The 21,000-nt window shown below is 37.9% G+C and overlaps 1 protein-coding gene across 7 annotated transcripts in view; it reads left to right on the top strand.

Annotated features, from left to right (window-relative positions):
* GRM1 (glutamate metabotropic receptor 1) overlaps window positions 1-21,000 on the top strand; it is a 183,429-nt gene that overhangs the window by 93,902 nt on the left and 68,527 nt on the right. For all 7 annotated transcript variants that reach the window (XM_039707557.1, XM_039707556.1, XM_039707558.1 and 4 more), the window contains one exon: window positions 20,318-20,553. In XM_039707557.1, the coding sequence (XP_039563491.1) occupies window positions 20,318-20,553 (236 nt within the window). The remainder of the gene's footprint in view (window positions 1-20,317; window positions 20,554-21,000) is intronic.

The raw sequence follows: 21,000 nt of genomic DNA, 5'->3' as shown, positions 1-21,000 counted from the left end.
AATATGTAACACTTAGTGAAAATTCTTGGGAATGCATTTTAAGCCAAAGGAAGACCATGAAACTACTACCTTCTGTATAGTGCATCGAACATGGCTTGCCTTGAATTCCTCTTATTTGGGGAGATTTGTAAAAGTAAAGCAGATATATATTTAAGTTAGTGAAAAAATAATACCTCAATTCATTGAACTTCTTTCAATTTAATTAGTTCTCTTAGATCTAAACACAAACAGATAAGGCAGATTTTATTTCCATTTTAGTGGTACCTATTGAGAGTCCATTTCTAATATCTCTTATCAGTTGTTAACTAAATGGTTGAATTTCTGTTTCCAGCTTAGAGATCTGTAAACCAACAGGATCTATGGTCTGTGTACAAATACCATTAAGGACAGCTGGTCTCCTACATTACCCTTTCTGGAGTCTTTCATTACATACAACCTCTGCATCTCATGCTGGCTACAGCATGTTTTAAATAGAGTTCGGGCAAAAATATTTGTTCCCATTGATTTTAATTGTTTTAATTTTTGTTTTCAATTTAAGTCTTCTACTTTAGCTTTACATGATAAGGTCTCAATTGTACTGAATTTTCTATTAGGTATTTTTGTTTCTGATTCAGTTCTTTGGAGCGCTCCTCATATTCTGCTGTTACAAACTGACCCAAAGATTCTGTCTATTACAAAGTCCACACAAGCACCTTCAAAAGTTACTTACCCAGACCTTGGGAATAGATGCACATTTGGAAAGCAGCAGGACTTGTTATGCACAGGAAAGGCTTGGAAACACACATGTAAGGATCGCCCAGACAAAAGCCATACCAGATAACCAACACATGTTCCATTAGACACACTGACAAGACACTGCAAATTAGTCCTATAATATATTGGAGTTCCACTGATTTAACTTTGTGCTACACACACATCTGCCTAACATCCAACCTCTTCAGAGCTGCAGATGCCGGTGCTCAATTGTAGGAGGTCAATGTAACCAATGCCCTGTGCTCCTATGTCCTAACAATAATAATAATAATCTCAGTAGCTACCACTCATGGCTCTGCTTACTTGGTCTGACACGCCTTGCCAGCCTCATGACAGAAGCCAGAAAAGCCAGATGTACTCCATTTTTGTTGTCATTTAAAAAGGGACTGTGTTGTCCACAACTAGGCATGCACAAGGGCACAAACCCTTAGTTAGAGATAAGGTAAACAAAAATGGACTTTATTTGGGTCATCACTTTGCCCAAGATTGTCTCTCTTGCCACAACCTTCTGACCTCTCAGTTTCTCTTAATCTCTGAATCACCCTAAGTGCTGTGAAAATGCCAAGTAGCCAACAACTCCGCAAAACCCCACATCTTGTTTTCTGTCTCTCTCAGGAAAGAGAAATTGACTGTGAGTGAGAGGGTTTGGGCTTCCACCTGAGCACAGCAACTCCGCAAAACCCCACATCTTGTTTTCTGTCTCTCTCAGGAAAGAGAAATTGACTGTGAGTGAGAGGGTTTGGGCTTCCTCCTGAGCACAGCACTATCCCAATGGGTTATTTTCATCTCTTTGATCAAAGTTCTGAAGCAGAAATATTCCAAATCATTTTTTTTGAGGCCATTAACCCTGGCAAAACCTGGATTCACAAACCCCAGACATTTAAGGTAGTGATCTCCCAGTTCCCATGTGCAATACCTCTTCAACCAGGTATGCAAAAGTTCTAAGATGCAAATGTTCAGATATTTTTCTTCTTCCCCTACCCATTCCCCTATGAACCCAGACTTTTCTGCACTCATGGTGAGTTTAATGTATATTTTGAGTTGACAGAGATGGGAACTGAGCTGGGTTAAAGTCTGCAGCTTTGGCTGTGGCATGTGGTGTATTGGAGATGCACTGCCACAGGTAATGTCCTGTAGCTCCTCTTTCCAGCTCCCATATGAGAGCAAATCCATAAATCCATTTGAACACAGGAGACGTATGTTGAGCATGGTGATTTTCCTTCCAAGTCCAAGACAGTTGACAGGGGCAGAACTGAGCTGAGCAGTGAGATTTCTGTGTAGCTGGGGAGCAGGGGTTCCATAAATCCATTTGAACACAGGAGACGTATGTTGAGCATGGTGATTTTCCTGCCAAGTCCAAGACAGGTTCTGGGAAAGCTAACAGGAGCAGAACTTAGCTGAGCAGTGAGATCTCTGTGTAGTTTAGGAGCAGAGGGTCTGTAAAGAAAGAAATTACTACAGTAAATAGGTAACCAGTTTTTGATATTTTTCATTAAGTACAGGTGCATAGGAATATATGTTCAAACACATACATAACCATATAGAGAAAGAGCAATATGAAAATTGTTAGATTCTCTAAAGGCTAAAAGGGGTTTAAAAAATTGCTTACTGAAAGAAAGCACGACTTCTACAACTGTTGTATGCTCAGGATTCTTATCCCCTCAAGTAGTAAGTAATGCACATACGCCTGAAGAGTGAATCAGATATGCATTAAAAGCGCTGCTTCTGATTTGAATTATTTCAAATTATATACTGAAATTCCGAAGGCAGATCTCTTTTTATTTCTCTTCTTGGAACTTGAAGTATAAATTACAAGAACAATTTTTTCAAAAGGTAAATAAACAATATATATCAATAAGGTTCTGTGCATAAAGAAGGATATGATTTTTTTCAGCCTGGCTATTTGAGCATTTCTGTTTTCTGCCAAGTGGAGGGATATAGTAAACCAAACAAGATAGTAAACCAAACAAGAGCCATATGTGAAGACAAGAAATTACAACCTATATAAAAGGAGATAGCTGGTTTGCAATTACAACAAGAAAAAATAAATAGCAGGAAGGAAGTAAACTCATGAATAAAGATAGGAAATAATGAACTTAAAATGACTAAACTAGCTGCTGCTTAAATTTTTCTCAAGACAAGTGAAGATGAGACACACAGGCAAAAGTGTTTAAGGGCATTGCACATGTAAGAGAAAGACACATTGCTGATATAAGAGAAGGAAATCAAATATAGAAATGAGGCAAATAATGCCAAGGATGTAAACAGGCAGAAGAAAGATTCAAATTTAGGTTTTGCATGTAAAGAAATTAGTGTAAAAGCATGCTGAAGAAGACTGTTATACTTAAAATTCTTACAAGTACATGTAAAAGGGGGGGATGAAAAGAATTCTGGGTGTATTGCTATGTAAATGTGAAGTTTGAAACCAGAAGCAAATTTTCAAACTTTCCATCATGCAGCAGTGAGCAAGTCCCAGTAATCTGAAGCAGAAACCCAATCACTAATAATATTTCTGTCTCCTTTTATTTTCTTACATCTTAACATATCAGATCTCAGATGCACTCTTGGATCCAAACGCTTTTTGAATCAAGAGAAAATAAATCATTTTTTTCTTTTCAACTTGGGAAAATTATTTAATTTTACTATTTACTCTTTTTTAATGCAGACATTATACCCATAATTATCCCAGACATTCTTTCAGTAATGCCAGGATAGCAGTGGCTGTTTCAGGTCTCAGAAGAGAAGACATTAAGAAGTTAAATAGTTAGGAATTTAGTGTCACACCTAGGAGTAGCTGGTGTCCATCTTTCTGAGCTACAAACCTGTCTGCAGGACCAGTCAAAGGACTCAAGGAGCTTTGTACTTTGAAGATGAAAAGTTAAGATGGATTTTGAATCACTTTATATTGTCAGTGAAGTACTGCGCAGGTGGTACATCTTACACCATGAATATTTTCTGGTATTTGTGAATAGATTTTCTGTGAAATTAACTTGAACAAACTGTGGAATGGAACACTGTGGTTTCTCCTAGCCCTAGCGTTATGAGTGCACTTAGCTTACTAACTATGCTTCACTGTCCTTGATGGGACAGAGCAGCCTTTCTTTTTTTTTCTAATTTTTGAATTCTTTTGTATTACTGTTCTATTTTAGTTACTGAAGGCATGCATCAACACAAGAATCTTCATTTTCATTTAATATAAAGCAATTGCTTAACTCTTATGATTTCAAATAAAGCCTCAAAAAATGAAATACTTGAGCAATGAAAGCTCTAATAGTCTCTGAAAATACTGTGTCTATTAATACATCATAATTTTTACACGGCTTACAATTGTATAGCCTGTGATCATCAGGTGTTTTGTTTATTGATAATGTAAAGGTCATAGGGACAACCTACTTGAAGAAGATGTGAACATTCAATAATAAATGTTTCAACACAGGAACATTTCTGAGGATGAAGTATCTTGGTTTTGGGTACTGTGTTTTAGTTGGGACACATAATAAATTACTGTTGTATGACACACAGTTTTCCTCACCTCTTTTTCTGAGGCAGTAAAAAGAGGAAATTTTTCTTGGTATTGTTTTTTTCTCTTTGCAGGTTACAAAGAGGGTGCAAAGGTTCTTTGCAAAGCAGCTAATGACCAATGTGGGCTAATGTTAGTTGGTATATGGTGATGAGATAGTGTGTGGTAAAGGTGGTGTCAGAGAGGACAGTGGAGCAGCAGTATCTACTTCCATTATTGTTGAATGGGCTCATTGGTTTTAAATGAGCTTCTGTTTCAATATAACAAAAACCTCCAGGCTTGGTAAATTAAACTTGTGATTTCATGAAAAAAAAAAAGGAAAAAAAAAAAAAAGAAGGAAATGGAATCGATCCTTACCGAGCTTCATGACTTTTATTTTTATTTTCTTTAAAGAGAAAAAGATTTTTTACAGAGAAGGTTGTCAAATGAATACAGGTATGAGTTTCTCTAAGGAATTCCTGAATATAGCATTTTAAAAGTTTGTCTTATCAAACCAACTCCCATCACACACTTCTCTGTCAAACCTGCCCTGAAAAATAATCTTTGCTATTTCTGGACATTCATTAGACAAATACATAAAAAAGTCATTCCTCTGCTCTCTTTGGCTGTTAGACAACACAGTTCTAAGCTAGAATTCATTTATTAATTTATTAAGCTTTTGAGTCCTAGAGGTAGAGACTTCACTGACAAGGTGGTCAAAGCTGATCTAGTAAATATTACTTTAATTGTCTGTTAATTACATTATTTTTTTCATCAGAATTCTTTATTGCTGTCCTGTTTTCTTGGCTGGCAGAATTATATGGCACACATACATAACACACACACACACACACACACACACACATATATATATATATATATATATATATATATATGACTAGGATATGACAGAATGATATCTTTTCTGGGAGTGATATTTTACTTCTATCATAAAAATATAGTTTCTGTTTCCCTTCTGTTTTCTATGCAAAAATATAGTTTCCAAGTCATAATTTAATTCACAGTAAGAGTGTTGTTGTGTTCTACCACTTACATTTTAGACAGTTCAAGCAGCTCTGTGACAAATACTGGCTCAAGTTCTAATTTTGTTAAACAGATGTATTTTTTTTTAATTGTTATTCAGAATACAAACATGCATTTATATTTTAGTGGTGTTTATGTGTCATGTAGCACAGTTAAACTTGATGCTGATGGAAATAAATAACATTTTTTTGTAGTAATTTCATTTTTTGTACTGACTCAGACTTCCAGGGATAGCTCTCTTCTTCCTCTGCCAAAACTGTGTGGTTCCCACTTAATACAATGCCAGTCTTTCACAGCTAATTTGTTTTAACTGATGTAGCATCCTTCTACTTAGTAGCATTTCAGCAGGGATTAAAATGTAGTTTTCAGTGTGCTATCACTGGCTGTCCATGCAGAGATACTGCCTCTCATGCACAAAATAGTGGCTGAGAAGTTTAATGTTCCTCTGTCACTTAAATCATGACAATATCTGGAGGCTTTCATGGAATGAAGTTCCATTATCTCAGCAGTGTGAAAGGGTGAAGGTTGTGTAGTGTAGAAAGGAAGAATAACTGGGGAAATAGCAGACAAGCAGATGAGAAAGGGAAAAGGGTGGGGTGGAAAAGGATTGCTTGGCCTTAGTGGGGGTCACTGTCCAGGACAGAGTGTATGGTGCTATATCACAACAAAGAACACTCAGAGGACAGGTGAAAACTGATTGGCAAATAGAGTTCATTCCCCTTCATGTAAATTCGCTTTTAGCTTTTTACTGTGGTTGCTATATAGATGATACATAGGTCTCACATCTGCACAGTTGTCCCATCTCCTTCTTCTTCCCTCAATAACAAGTACAGAGGCAAGTTCACTGTGCAATTTAAAAAAAAATAAATTACTCTAATTAATTAATAAACAGTTTTTGATTTTAAGTAATGGCTAATTTGGTGAATATTTATATTTTTATTCCCTCAAGTAAAACCAGCATGTTATTTCATAAAGATACTGTATCAATATTTTTTCCTCTTTTTCCATTAGTATTGTTTCCTAAATATTGTCAAATGGGGCATTCGGTTAAATATTTTTCCTTTTCTACAACTGGAGATACGATTAATATGTATTGGATAGATTATGAAGTATTTATATTTCAAATTACATTGACTGCAATGTAGGAATTTACTACATTTCCCTTCCTTCCCTTCCCTGCCTTCTCTCTTAGTTTTAATTCACTCAGAAAATTATTTTCTTGCCAATGTATTTATATATCTGTATTTATACACTCTTCTTTAAAACCCTCAAAATACTGACATATCTGCCTTCTTTCCCTACTGTTGTGTCCTCTGCCTGCCATGGACTTTCTGAAAAGCACCATGATTGAAAGTGACCTTGATACTACCCTCATATTCCTTCATTTCTTTAACTGACTGAAGTTTACTAACCCTGAGCAATCTCATTTATTTCCTTTAGTATCCCTCAGATAAGTAGGTGTTACCAGACCACAGTTAGAGGATCCAGAATCAGCCCCATGGTATTCACAAGGGATAAGTAATTATCTCCATGTAGAATTGCTGTTCCATCAAGGCTCAGGCTTCTGTAGGATTGTCCTTTGTGTCCATTCCTCCTGACTGGGCATATTAAAATTCCCCATGCTTTCATTCTCACTGGGATGGGAAAGAAGGAGTTTTAATGCACCAGAAATAAGTAGAGAGGAAAGTATAGGACTGAGCACATGTGGCCACCAGTAGAAGGTCAAAGGGGACTTGGGAAACTCAAACATTTGTCCTTTCTAAGACAGCAGGAAGCAGATGAAAGCACTCTGCCTGTTTGATTTTTAATCACATCACAGGTTTCTCCTGAGGTAGTACCAACTGTGCAATCTTCCTTTACTTACAGCTCACAGGACATAATACAGAAAATCTACAGCTCTTTATCTCCACTTTCATCGATTTTTTTCTCTCTCTACCTTTTTGTGAGGAACCGTCCTTGTATTCAAAGTTTCAGACTGCGGTTCTTACATTTGTCCCAAAACAGTAATTTTATTGAAAAGGCTATTTTCCTCCCCCCGGCTCATTGTTGTGTTCGGGATTTTGTTTTTCTTGTTGTTGTTGTTGTTCTGCTTGGGGTTTTTTTTGGTTTCTTTTCTCTTAACTTGCATGTGACATAAGCTTAAATTCTGTAGGGTTTTTTGGCATTTCAATGAATGAATACAAGGAAGTATTTTTTTATTTTGAATGCTTCCCTAGAAGTAACTGTTTTTTCTCTGATTTTCATGTATAAACATGGATTTAACAATTTGCTTTCAGAGCTCGTTGATAGAGGTAGAGTAGATTTCTGTGAGTGGTTCTTTTGAGATTGATTCTAAACCTCTTGCATATCATTCAGCCATAGAGTAAAAGGAAATAACAGCACTGGGGTCTACTCACCTTCTCCATGGTTTTGAATTTCCTTTTCTTTCTTACTTTCAGGAAACGGCAATGGTGCAGTTTGTTGTCATGAGGGTCATTCTCTCTTTTGCCTGGACATGTTGCATATTTGTTATGACCATAGCAGTTGTACTTGTGGGACAGAAACATTAAACAGAGATTCAAGAGATTTTAAAAATTTATTTAAGAGATTTTAAAAATCATTCAAAAGTCTGAAAGAAGAAGGGATGCTGAACCTGGCCATGGCACCTGGGTGTCCCTGGCTCTCCTGGCCTGGGCACAACTGGACTGAGCCCTGGCTGGCACAGCCCTGCCCAGGGCTTCCCCTCAGCTCCCAGCTCCCCAGCCCTCAAGGATTATCTGACCCATGGAGCATCCTGACAGCAGGCTTTACTTGATTCCATTTGGCTTTTACTCCTACACCTTTCATTGTCCATAAATGCAGCTTTTTAACTCAAGACAAGTTTCTGCACATTGCTTTTCAGATTTTCTTTGCCCAATACTGCATGAAGCAATTGACAAATATGTGTTTTCTGTTGCTCCAAACACATTCTTCTTCTCTGGCTAGATTCATTAAAGGAAAAGGAAAGAGTTCTCACTATATCTTGTAGGAGGAAAGTCAAGTTAATCTTTCACAGTTGTGCCTTTGTTCAAAAGCCAGACAAAATCAGGTACTATTTTTAAAAAGATTGCTTCAGTTTTCCATTAGAAAGTTGTAACATCATCACTAATTAATAGCATTTGATCCTAGGAACACTTTGATTACTCTGGGGTCAATAGATTAATGAAATATAAAAGAAGTTTTATCTTCCTAAGTAAAAGTGTAAAAATTTATAGTAGCAGATTTGTTGTCTCCCACGTTATATGACTCTAACGATCCAAAGAAAATGTCAGGAATGAGACAAATTACTTAAAGGGAGATTGCATGGACTGCATATCTTCCTAAGCTATAAGATCTCCAGGGATTTCTTCCAACAAAAATTATTCCATGACTGCATAAGTAAAGGGTACAAACATAGCTTCTACATCAGAAGCAAAGCCTTCATCTTTCTTTGGGGCACATGGTCATTAAGACAAGTTTCCTTCAGGAAAATATCTCATATCAGAAAAGATATCCAGACACATTGCCTGTAAGAAATCTTCCAATTCACTCATGTACAACTTGGGATTTAGAAGGAAAAAAGATGCCCTCTCAATTTCCAGTGCAGAACTAACAAGGATTAATATTTGTTTTGTCCATTTTGAAATTAATCTGATTATATTGTGCATTAATTTGGTGATTTGGTAAATTAAGCACTTTGAAGGATGGAGGCCTTCCCAGTTGTGACTTTGATGCATTTCTGTATTTTATTTAGTCTAATGAAATGTCTGTAGTTTCCTTAATGTACATTTACTTAATTTCAGTTTGGCTTGACCATATAAAAAGTATATGAAACTGTTTTTCTCCTGCAGTTTTAAGGATGTTTCAAGTACCTGTACGGATACATCTAGTGTGAGTAAGATTTTTGCAAATCATTCTGCTCTTTCTAAATGTACATCCGTTCACAATTTTTTTAATGTTTATACCCAATAAGTGGATTTTAAATATTTCTTATAAAATCTTCAATATAAATTTCTGATTAGCAGAACTTAAAATGAAACTGATCACTTTTAGTAAATCTTCACTTATATTTACACTTGAGTAAGTCTGCATATGAATAATGTTTTAAAACAAAAAGGCTTTAATAGCTGCTTTTTCCAATCCCTAGATAGTCAGGAGGGTAGACAGGCATTGCTGCATGCAAACTCAGCATTTAAATATACACCTCACTATGGCTATTCCATGTCCCACATGCTACAAAATGAGGTTACTGTGGGATGCAATATTATAACATCCTTCTGCATGCTAGCAGGAACCTGTGTGAAACTTTTCCTTATGCCAGTGAGCATCTGCAATCCTAACTTTGTCAGTGATGCCAGCATGACACCTGGAAGGAATACCATTTGAACAATCTGAATGATAAACTCCTGATCTAGTCTTTAATAAGCGCATTTAAACAAGATGGCACATTTCAGTGGTTCCTCTGAGAAAGACATCTGATAATTTCCAGTTACATTCAGGACCTTTTTGGTTTTAACAGGGACTGGATACCTGAGACTCAAGTGCCTAAAAGACTGCTACTGTCCTACTCTAGCTCTGCTTGCTGCAGCAGGAACTCTAAGGTATTGAGGTTAGCCAGGTGGTGTTGAACTAAATTTGGTTTAGACAAGCATAGGACTGTTCTTAAATTTGTTATTTCATAAGTGTATAGCTACAGGATTAGACATTTACAACTTTAAAATATCAGTAATTGAAGAAAGGTAAATCAATAATATTTTTATACATTTTAAATGCTCTCTAACATTTGATTCAAGTAAAGGATAATAGAATTGTCTGAACAAAGTGGATTATAAAAAATTCAAGGTATTACATGTGTTCAATGTTCAGCAATTGTTCATTAAACAATTGGTTAATTTTCAGGTGAATTTATTATTCAAATTATTCATTGGTTTCTTGGTTTCCTAGTAGTTCATGGGTGTTTCTTTACTGACAAAATACAATGCTGTGCTAGTAGGTTATTGGAGTTTAATAATTTTATTTATTCTGTGTTTTATTATTCAAATCTTGATGCTCTCACTGGAATGGTTTAGGTGCTTCGGAGACTCACTAGCATAATACGAATTTGATATTTCCCATATCAATATGTTATTTCAAATGAATGACTTATAAATATTTGAGTGGAAATTACATTATTCATAAACATTCATAGTAATCTGGATGTTCAATTATGCACAGAACGTGAAAAAGAGAGAATGACAGATGAGGACAAATTTAAAATAGTTTTGGTAGAAACAGTCATTTAGGGAGATATTCTAATTTATGATAACTTTGATTAATATCTTCATGAGCTTTGTGATTTTATCATAGGCTCAATCATACTTTTTCTTTTGCTCTTCATTTTATTCAATCTGATTTTCAAAGCCCATTTCAGTACACATTGGTATGGAATGGATAATGGGCTCTCACCTCCAGCTGCCAGTGCCTCTGCAGACACAGTTTCATTAAAGGCCTAGCAAAGCAAAAAGCAGTTCCTAAACAAAAGTTCCCTTTTCAAGCATGAGTGTGGAAAAGACATTACAGAAACCTTGTGCAGGCATGAAAAATAGTTTATATGGAAACCAGTAATGGCAAGCTAATGTAACATATGGGATGTACTCTTTAGGTCCTCATATTTGAAATTTGATTTATATTGAGAAAAGGCTTACAAATTCTGTGTATTTCTCTTAACTCTTGTAATATGAGATGTAAGTAATGTAATGAGATGTAAGTCTTGTAATATTACTGTAAGTGATGGCTTGAGGGAATCTGCTAAAAATAGAAACCCTCAAGGGAAATTTTGGATTATCTTGTGAAAGTCAGCAACCATCATGGAGAAATCAAAAGGCTGCAATTCATGCTGTTTTGAAAGTATGGTTTTTATGGAAATGGAAATGGGATTCTAAGATGTTTCTTTATTTTCCTGTTCCTTGGCAGGACTGCAAAAAATCAAAGCAAGAGGGAAGAAAGGAACTATGCTTCCACTTTTTCTGCTTGTGTTTAGGGAAGACATCTATGTTTTATTATTTTCATAAGTGAAAAAAATTAATATCCAAGCATCCAGCAAGATGCGATGGAGTGACATGGAGCAAAGAGGGACTTTCCTGTGTGTATATATATATATTTTTTTTTTCAGGTATTTCCAGTCTGTTTCCTCTCCATATGTTGTCTCTCTTTCCAGTCCTTCAGACCCAGCCCCCAAAACTGCAGTTGGCCAGAGTAGAAGTAGGAACAATTCCATTCCCCTTGATGCCTTTACATGGTAGCACAGAAAAGACCTCAGTCTCTAAATTTCAGAGAGGTTGAAAAAAACAGCAGGAATATTTGTCCCTAATTGTCCATCCTTAAAAGGGATTACAGTTGAGTTGTTTATAGCAGGAATGACCATATCCTTACAATCCATATTCATTTTTTGGTGGAGTCTTCTTGTACATATTTCAAAGCAAAGCAGCATCAAGGGGATACAAAAAATATCCCAGGAACTGGTACAGAGGTGCAAGGCTAAACATCTCTGTTTTTACATTTATGTGTATTAATAAGATGGTAAAAATCTTGGATTCCACTGGTTGTGGCTGAAGTTCTATCAGGGGAGGTTTAGGTTGGATATCAGGAAAAGGTGTGTTTGGGCACACCAGAGGATGCTTGGGCACTGGAACAGGCTCCCCTGGGAAGTGGTCACTGCTCCAAGCCTGACAGAATTCAAGAAGTGTTTGGACAATGCTCTCAGGCACATGGCATGGCTCTTGGGGTGTCCTGTGAAGGGCCAGGAGCTGGACTTCGATGACCTTTGTGGGTCCCTTCCAATTCAGCTTATTCTGTGATTCTGTATTTCTGTGATAAAATTAAAGTTTCCAATTTGTGTGTGTTTATTTAAAATTAGATATTCTTCTCTACACACATGCTTCCATTTGGAAAAGATTCTGTGCTTTCGTGATGCCTCATGTTATGAATTTCAAACATGCAGAGCAAGGATTTAATCCACTTGTCAGTCTGTGGTGAAAGCATGTGCTTCCCTTTTGAAAAATCAGCCATTGCCTTAGAGAATACATGAATGGTTGCTGATTTTCCGAGATATACAGCATTGTGCATGCTTGAAAATGGTAAAACCTTTCCTGCACAAAAGCAGCAACTACATTTAAAAATGCCAAACATATCAAGAGTCTTCACAGTAAAGACTCTCCAAGATAGTGCCTGCATGATAGGCATTGAAATTACATTATGTAAATTGCATGCAAATATATGCACCACATATGATAATTAAAACCTTTGTAAATACATATTTGCAAAATACAATCCATCATGGTCCACAAGGTTATAATCTGCATTTTTAAATGAACAGTACAAAAATTTTGAACATTCACACGGAAGTGAATGATGATAATTTCAAACATTGTGAACTGTCATTTACCAACTTCAGGTTCTTTGCAGAGTGTCATTCATTCAAAAAAACCCACTCTGATTGACTAAGTAAAAGATTCAAGCCCTTACGAACATTTTTTGTTTGTTTGTGTGAAATATAATAACTAATGTGCTACTGTGACTGTCAGCTTTCAGTAATCACGAATGGGAAGCAAAAAATGCTGTATGTAATGTCATGAAGCAGAACCTGACAAGAACAGAAATTTTACTAAGAAATGTGACAAATCACTTCCAAGAAGTGGCCTTGGAATTATTTTTAAACTTCATATCTCAATTTCTCTCAGGACATAGCATCTTCTGTAGGACATTAGAACTGAAACTATAATGGGTACAGAGAACTGTCTCACATGGAGCAGGGTTAACTGGCAAATCATACCAACCTCTTCCTCAGTCGCTCTGACCCTTGACATGCTCTTCAGTCTGTAGTCCATGGGGGGTTTACAGCCCACAGTGCCATAGTAGTGCTGTGTGAGTTCTCAGTCTAAAATCTGCGCAGTCTGGCACCAAATGCTCCTCTTGTACCTTCTTTTGTGTGTGCATGACATTGTCATGGCAGCAGTCTTCTGTTTACTTTTTGCTTTCTAAAGCTTTCCCAGAAGGAATTTCAGTGGTTTTCTTCTCATGATTCCAGTGTGCAGAACTGATATTCCCATGCTTTCAGCTCATTTTAGTCAAGAGTGACCTATGGAGGTCAGCAAACTGGAGAAAACTAAAGGCTGGAATTCAGGATACATTTGACTCCAGCAGAGTTTGTGAGAGAAGAAAACAGATATGAATCCCAAAGTACCTTGTGACACTGATTGAGAAAGGCAGGGATCTTGGGAAGGTGATGACTTCTACCTATCTCCATCCGTACATGCAGGAGTCAAAATACTGGACTGTATTGAGGTCTGCATCAGAGGAGGCTTTTCCAGCTTTCTGCTTTTGTGAGACCTCACCTGGAGTACTGTGTTCAGCTCTGGGGACCCAGAAGGTTTTGGACATGTTGGAGCAAGTTCAGAGGAGGCCACCAAGACAATCAGAGGGATGGAGCTCCATCCCTGCAAAGACAGGTCGAGAGTTATTAAACCTGGAGAAGTCTTCAGAGTCTATAGCACCTTTCAGTACCTAAAGAGAGCCTATAAGGAAACGTAGTGAAAATTTTTGCAAGGGCTAGGAGTGATAGGACAGGAAAGAATGGTTTTAAACTGAAAAAGGGTGGGTTTAGACAGGATATTAGGAAGAAGTTATTTATTTTTAGAGTGGTGAGACACTGACACGTGTTTCCCAGAGAACCTGGGGATTCCCCATCCAGGCTATGCTGGATGTGGCTTTGAGTAACCTAGTCTAGTGAAAGGTGTCCCTGCCCATGGCAGAGGGACTGGAACTAGATGACTTTTAAGGTTCCTTACAATCCAAGCTGTTCTATGATTGTGTGTTATCACCTGCTTGTTCTCCTTTCAGCTGAGAAAATTTAGTGAACTTGATTCTTCTGGTTTTGAGGAGGTCAGTCAGTTGTCAGCAGGGCTCAGGTTATAGATTGACAATACACAGCCCTTCAGCCTGCTCTTGCAACAGTGACATAGAGGTTTATCTGTAACCACGAGGTTAATTTCCTAATATTGTTAGGATTATAACACAGGTGAAAGTAAAACTATGCTTTTTAAAAATTCCTCTTTGGCAACTAAAGACAGGTCTCCCACTCTTCAATGCAAGTGTATAATTCTGGTAAATTAGCTAAATGAGTAAGTGCAAAAAATGGCCTTTTGTTTCCCATGTTTGCAACAATACTCATTAGCAATAATGATCAGCACCCTTTAGCTGACATTGCTGACTGCTGGGATTGACTGACAGTGCATACACCTAAGGAGGAAAGTCACTTTGTGAGTTGCTGATTTGTGAGTATTGGACAAGTCTCAATTTTCTTTACATGGCATCTTCTGTTTAAGGCATGTGCTACACAGACACTGAGTATCTTTGGTAGTGCTCCTTATTGCCAGAGAATAGGCCCATCCTCCTTCACAACAAGGTAATTATGTTTTTTTCTTCACATCAGGCTGGTGAAATAAAGGATTCTTAAAAAAATCTATTCCCAGAAGAAGGCATCTGAGCAGTCAGCTACAGAGCTGTTCATGAGTAACTCTGGGCCTGATTCTGCCACCTATGATCATAGCAAGTGGCAACACTGATTTTTTTTTCCTATGAAATTATTCCACTTGCCACACTGCTACTTTTTGGGTTGGCCTTATGCTAAGCTCGGTTTCCATCCATTCTGTCAGTAAAGAAAAGGAGTTATACAACCCTTGAATGCAGACAGGAGAATGTGTGCAGGCTTTTCCAGTGGGATGCTGTCAGAAAAGACTTCTATAAAATGAGAAAGTGAAATTTACAGGCTTCCATGTCTGATGAGCTCTAGAAATTGAGACTACTGGTATTTGCCAGAATCAAATAACAAATTATTTAAATGCTACTTATCACTATTTTGGGTTTTGTAGCATTTTGAAATACCTCTGCATGAGCAGTGTCTGAGACTCTAAAAAAGCAGTGTCTGACTATTACACAGAAAGACAGTTTTGCAGAAAGCACTTTCCAATTACAAAGTCCAGCCTTTTAAAAAAAAAGTATATAATCCAGCACATAATAATTGTTTTTAAAAATACAGCTACTAACAAATCAACAAAATGTCATGGCACTTTATGGAATGTTGAATTCTCTGAGTGGTGCTGTCCTCACACTTAAATGCATTAGAAGTTTGACAAAGCAGCAGGCCAGCTGGCAGCCTTCAGAGTGTGGCAAGAAGGCATTCCTGGGCTCTGCAGGAATATATATCAACATAACAGGGGAGGTGTACTGACATGGACTGTAGTTTTGTGGAAAGGAGGCAAGGCAGGAATGTAGATTCTGAGCCTTTTGTGTGACAGTCACGGTCACCTAGCTCCCTGCCACCCTGTTTGAATGGGGTATCTGCAGGGAGCCACTGTGAAGGCTGAATACTTGAAACTAGAGATAGAAATCATGTTAATATGATTGATTTATTTGGTTTTATAATGACAAGAATATCTGCTGTAGGCAGAAGGATTATTGCAGAAATAATTCATTTAGCATTTCAAAGGGCTTCCCGCTCTTAATTTCTTCTCTTTTATAACTTGCCCATAGAGAAAGAAAATATCTCATAATGAATGAAAACTTCTTAAGAAAACATAATCTCAGGTAATTAAAAAGGGAGTTGCAGCTCTCCAGTCTGAGGACTCTAAATCAATTGCCCTCTATAGCTTTGGTCAGTTTGATCAAACAATTCAAGGGTGCAGGGATCAAATTGCCAGTCAGTATCTGTGACTAACAAATGTGTTTCATTTTCTTTCCCTTTGAAAGGATGCTAACTCAACAATAATCACAGGGATAGCAGTCCTCATAAACAATAGTGTGTTTACTTTTGTGGGTTTGTCTGTTTGGAAAAAGCATCTGATGAGTAACTCTCTGAGCACTGTGCTGAGAAGCAGAGCAGAGCTGCTGCTGCATCACTTAAGAGTTAAGCCCTGAAGAGATGAAAATAGAAAGGCTGATTGCTGGTTGTCTCATCAGCCCTTGTGAAAAGCAGCTGACAGTATTCATGTTTGGAAGAGGAGAGGAAATTGGAAATCCATTCCATTTCTCTCAGTGTTTCAGTCACAAGAATATATGTGACTGCAGTTCAGAAAATATGGAGAGGCTAAGATGCTTAAGCCACAATTCAGTGATGTCCATTGTCACATATTAACAGCACAGTAAACCAACTGGAAAAAAATAGCTTTGTTTCTTTAACTCCATCTGTGATAGCAGTAACTAGGACTTCTCATCCTCTGGGGTAGCTTTGAGCTTTTTCCCTTTCCACCTGATTTTTGTTTGTGAGTGAACATTGAAATTTGGATTTGGTACCATTAATATCAGCCACCAGACTGGAACTTGGACCAAGAGCAGCTTGCAGAATATCAGTGACCATTTTGACTATGATAAATGCCAAAAACCATAACAAAAGCTGTTCTTTCTCTCCTAAGAGCAAAAAGAGTGGTTGCTAGTTTGACACCCACATGCTTTTCCCTCCCTCACTGTTTCTGTCATCACACTTGAAACTCCCTCACAGAGCTTCAGATCAACAGTTGCACAAGGTACCCAGCACCTTTCAAGGCTAGATTGTCACACACATGGACACTTACCAGGAATGGCAGTTTGGGTAATGGATATTGGGCCACCTCTTGAAATCTGTAGCAAAGGCACAGAAAGACAGGCTAGCAAAAAGTGCTATGTGTAGTGCTACTTGCTATTCAACAGGATGAAAGAAGGATGGTAGGTGGAATGTACTTGTTCTGACAACAAAAGAATAGTGTATGCTTCCTATTTAAAATGAAATTTCATTTTTATGTTGACTCAGCTATTGGTCTTGTGATTCTGTCACTGTCATCTGACCATCAGTATCATGCTGTTGCCCAGCAATAAAAAAGTTTTTTTTTCCCCACCATCTACTGGACCACTATGCATTTATTCATATGACACCAGGGGTGCAGTGCTTCCAGACAATCATTTTTTAACATGGGTATAAACAGCAAAAAGGAATTAGAAAGGTGTTATAACAGGATCTTGGGGCTCTAATAATCCTCCCACAGCTGCAGGTAGGGCTGCACATCCCACTTAGGGCAAATTTCACCTCAGGCAGCCTGCAGCTGCCAGGATGACATGGATTCCCTAAGAAACCAGAGGACTCTTTGCTTCCTTGATTTTACTGAAAGTAGAGTTAAGCTCCCATATGAGCTTCAATACCTATGAAACATTTTTTCTGATTCCAGTGATTTTTCTTCACACTTTGTTGAAGATGAGACTTATCAGACAGATTTAACAATTTGAGGAAGTTGAAAACAGAATAAAAATATTTGGGGCCAGAAAGAGACAAAGAAACATTAAGTGACAATCTGTGTTCCAGTTTAGGGGAACTTTTCAATGAGCTGCCCTCAAAATCTTGTTTTGTAGATTTGCTCAGTTTTGCCTTCAGAATTCATGTGGCCATTTTCCAAGCTAAACATATTGGGGAATGGGAGAAGAAAAATAAATAGCTATTTTTTTGGCTGGTAGGAATCCAAGCAGTAGTGAAACTACCTCATTTCAACAAGGTCTTGTAAAAAATGGCTCAATTTACTTAATTCTTGTGTCTTGTTAATGTTTCTGCTTGAGTCTACTGTTTGAAAGCCAAAAACATTGTGACAAATAATGAGGTAATTATGTAATTAGGAGTTAATTACTCATACTGTAAGAATGATCTCTTCCTTACTTTTCCCCCCACATAAGAAAAAAAAAAATGTGTCTTTTCTCCTGTCTAGTGAAAATTTCTATCTTGAATTATGTGAAATCCAAAAAGCTGATTTTTCTGGTTTTACCTTTGTATAGGTTGACTAGACCAGGATTACCTAGACCATGGTCTATCATGAAGTACTCAGGGGAGCATGGTACATTTTATTATTTGTCCTCAGCATATGGACAAGTGAAGAGTGGGGGGATGCAGAGATTTTCAACCCTGGCATCTTTCCCTCTCTGGAATTTCAGGCAGTCTCCTGGGGCAGGCAGCAGGGATGGACAAATTGTAGGTTTTTAACTCTGTGCACCCCTGTGGCAATGCAAGTGCAGCTGTCAGGCCAAAACTGAGCCAGGCGGGTAGCACTGGACTATATTGGTACAAGACACTGAGCAACCTGCACCCCAGGCTGTGGGAAGAAGTGACCAGCAGTTTCTGACCGGTTCAGCTTGACGGAGAGAGTCCCTTTGGGACACTTCCAAAATCTCTGTCTCCCTCCTTTGACCTACACCTTGCATCTCCTCCAGCTCTTTGCTTTCATACTGCGTTTGAAATTCATCATGTATCTCATTCTCTATGAAGATATTTGTCAGGAGTCTCTAAACTCAGAAATTTTGGGTGGTTCTACTGCAAGGCCTTGGCAAAGGGGGAAATAGAGGAGAAATCCTGCCTCGAAGGCTCTGTGGAGTACCATCTTAAAAATATACATTTGTGAGATCCTGAGACTAGGTTGAAAGGAATGTATTGATTACCCTGCACTGCCAGATGCCCCATGTCTCAAATAACTTCCATAATAGAGGCATGTGTTATGTTTCAGATGTGGAAAGAATTTACTACATGGGTTTTCCTGTATTTTCATGGAAAGCTGCCGTTTTCTTTCTGGGTGCTTAGAGCAGAAATGCAGCAGTTAATGTGAATGCCAGCTAAACCATGCAGCTGTTTAGTCTGGTGGCTGAGGACCAAAAGTTCACACGTGTCCAGTACATAGTCACTTTACAGCTGTTTGACCAGGATTGTGACAGAGCTTGCTACTTCAAATCATCTATATTTTCTTTTGTAGAGACCCAGGCACACCTGTGCTGAGTGTCTCATAAATGCCCTCAGCTGGTAATGGTCTACACCACAACACTCTTCTCAAGGCTGTGTGTAAAAGGCTTCTAACAAGGACCTTCTTTCAGTCTGTCTGGAATTCAGGATGCAACCCTCTTCTGGGTGAATCTGAGACTTCTCTCAGTGGTGAATTGCATTTTTTCTCTTGAGCTCTTTGCTGCTGGAAGTGCTTCATCTGTCTGCTATTCACAGAAGCAGTGTAGCTGATTTGATTCTGAATGCAATAGATCTAGATGTGAGGTGCCAGAATAATCTATTTCTCTCATTACATGCCCAGCATTTTAAGATTAAGCAATGGCTGACTTATATTTGCACTTAAATTAGACTGTAAAAGCATTGTTCTTGGGGGACACTAATAAGAACTGGAGAATGACACTAAATCAATGGACACTTAAAGAAGGAGAAAAAGAACTAAAGAACTGAACTAGAGCTCAGATGCTAAGCCCAATGGACTTTATTCAAACCTGTTAAGATACATTTTTCATGAAATAATTTTGTCAAGAAAGAGCTTTATCTTCAGGTTTTCAAAAGCAACTCATATATGAACAAACAGGGAAGTAAAACAGAAAGCCATTTTTTCTTAATAAAAAAGAATAAAAAGAAGAAGGATGGGGGGGCGAGGGGGGCATGGAACATTTATCACAAATCCCATGCAGTGGGAGAATAGCATGTGGTTTTCTTTCTGGTCTGGTCAAGTAGTCTTACTCCATTCTCTTCCAACAGAATGCAATTCTCACATCATGCTTGATTTGAATTGCTCTTCTAGTTGTATGATCCATGCATGCTGAGGTCTATTTTGAAAAAAAATCCAGGATTCTGGCTTGTTTTCCTTTTCAACAACAATAATTTTCTCAGTTTCCACCTCTTACAGGACAGCAGAAATTAAGCAGAATCTCTTCAGTCACAGGGATATCACAGCACAAGCTATGCCTAAATAACCTTTGCAGAAGGACAAGGATAAAACCTCATTATTCTGGATGAGTTAATGAGGACTCTGCACGAAATCAGTCAGACTGCTCATTACAAGTCGCCATCACTCTGCTTTTTCTGCCTGAATTTTACATCTTTAGATTCCCCATTAATCACTTCCTTCCAAAGGTGCCCGCCTGCCTTTGGCTGGTAACTTTCCCAAAACCAGCTTTCTGTCTTTGTGTAATAAGCGGTTTTTTGCTTCTTTGCAGTGATGGCTGGGCAGACAGAGATGAAGTCATTGAAGGCTATGAACCCGAAGCAAACGGAGGCATCACTATCAAGCTGCAGTCTCCCGAGGTGCTGGCGTTTGATGACTACTACCTGAAGCTGCGGCTGGACACCAACACCCGCAACCCCTGGTTCCCCGAGTTCTGGCAGCACCGATTCCAGTGCCGCATTCCCGGGCACCCGCTAGAGAATCCCAACTTCCAGAAGAATTGCACTGGTAACTTGTCAAATATTTCAAATTTTTTTTCCCAGTTTTTGAATCTGTGCTCTGGCAAAAAACATTTCATTGGTTCTGGTTTGGGTTTTTCCTCTTGTTGTTTTATTGGGGTTTTTTTTTTTTTTGGTTTTTCATTAAATGTTTGGTGTTGAGGTTTTTTATTTTATGAAAAGAAAGATGGTGACCTCAAATTGTGCAGATAATAATCCCAGCTCTGGTGGGAGTATATCTGGTGCTTGTTGCACAGCCTTCTCTCAATTTAGTTCTGCTCTGTTATAGAGTGATTTGCTACCATTTTATGCTTTAGGGCTGTACTGAGTGCCCAAGTTTGTAATATGGCTTGTAAAAAATAGATATGAAATTTCAACAAAAATATGAACAAATTTATACTTTCTTTCCACAAAGATAACTGAAGAATCAGGAAATTCACAGATAATATTACAGCAG

The sequence above is a fragment of the Passer montanus genome, unplaced genomic scaffold, assembly GCF_014805655.1.
Source record: "Passer montanus isolate IOZ18808 unplaced genomic scaffold, ASM1480565v1 scaffold2, whole genome shotgun sequence".
NCBI lineage: Eukaryota > Metazoa > Chordata > Aves > Passeriformes > Passeridae > Passer > Passer montanus.
Note: the sequence above shows the minus strand (reverse complement) of the source record. Positions and strands in the feature narration are given on the sequence as shown.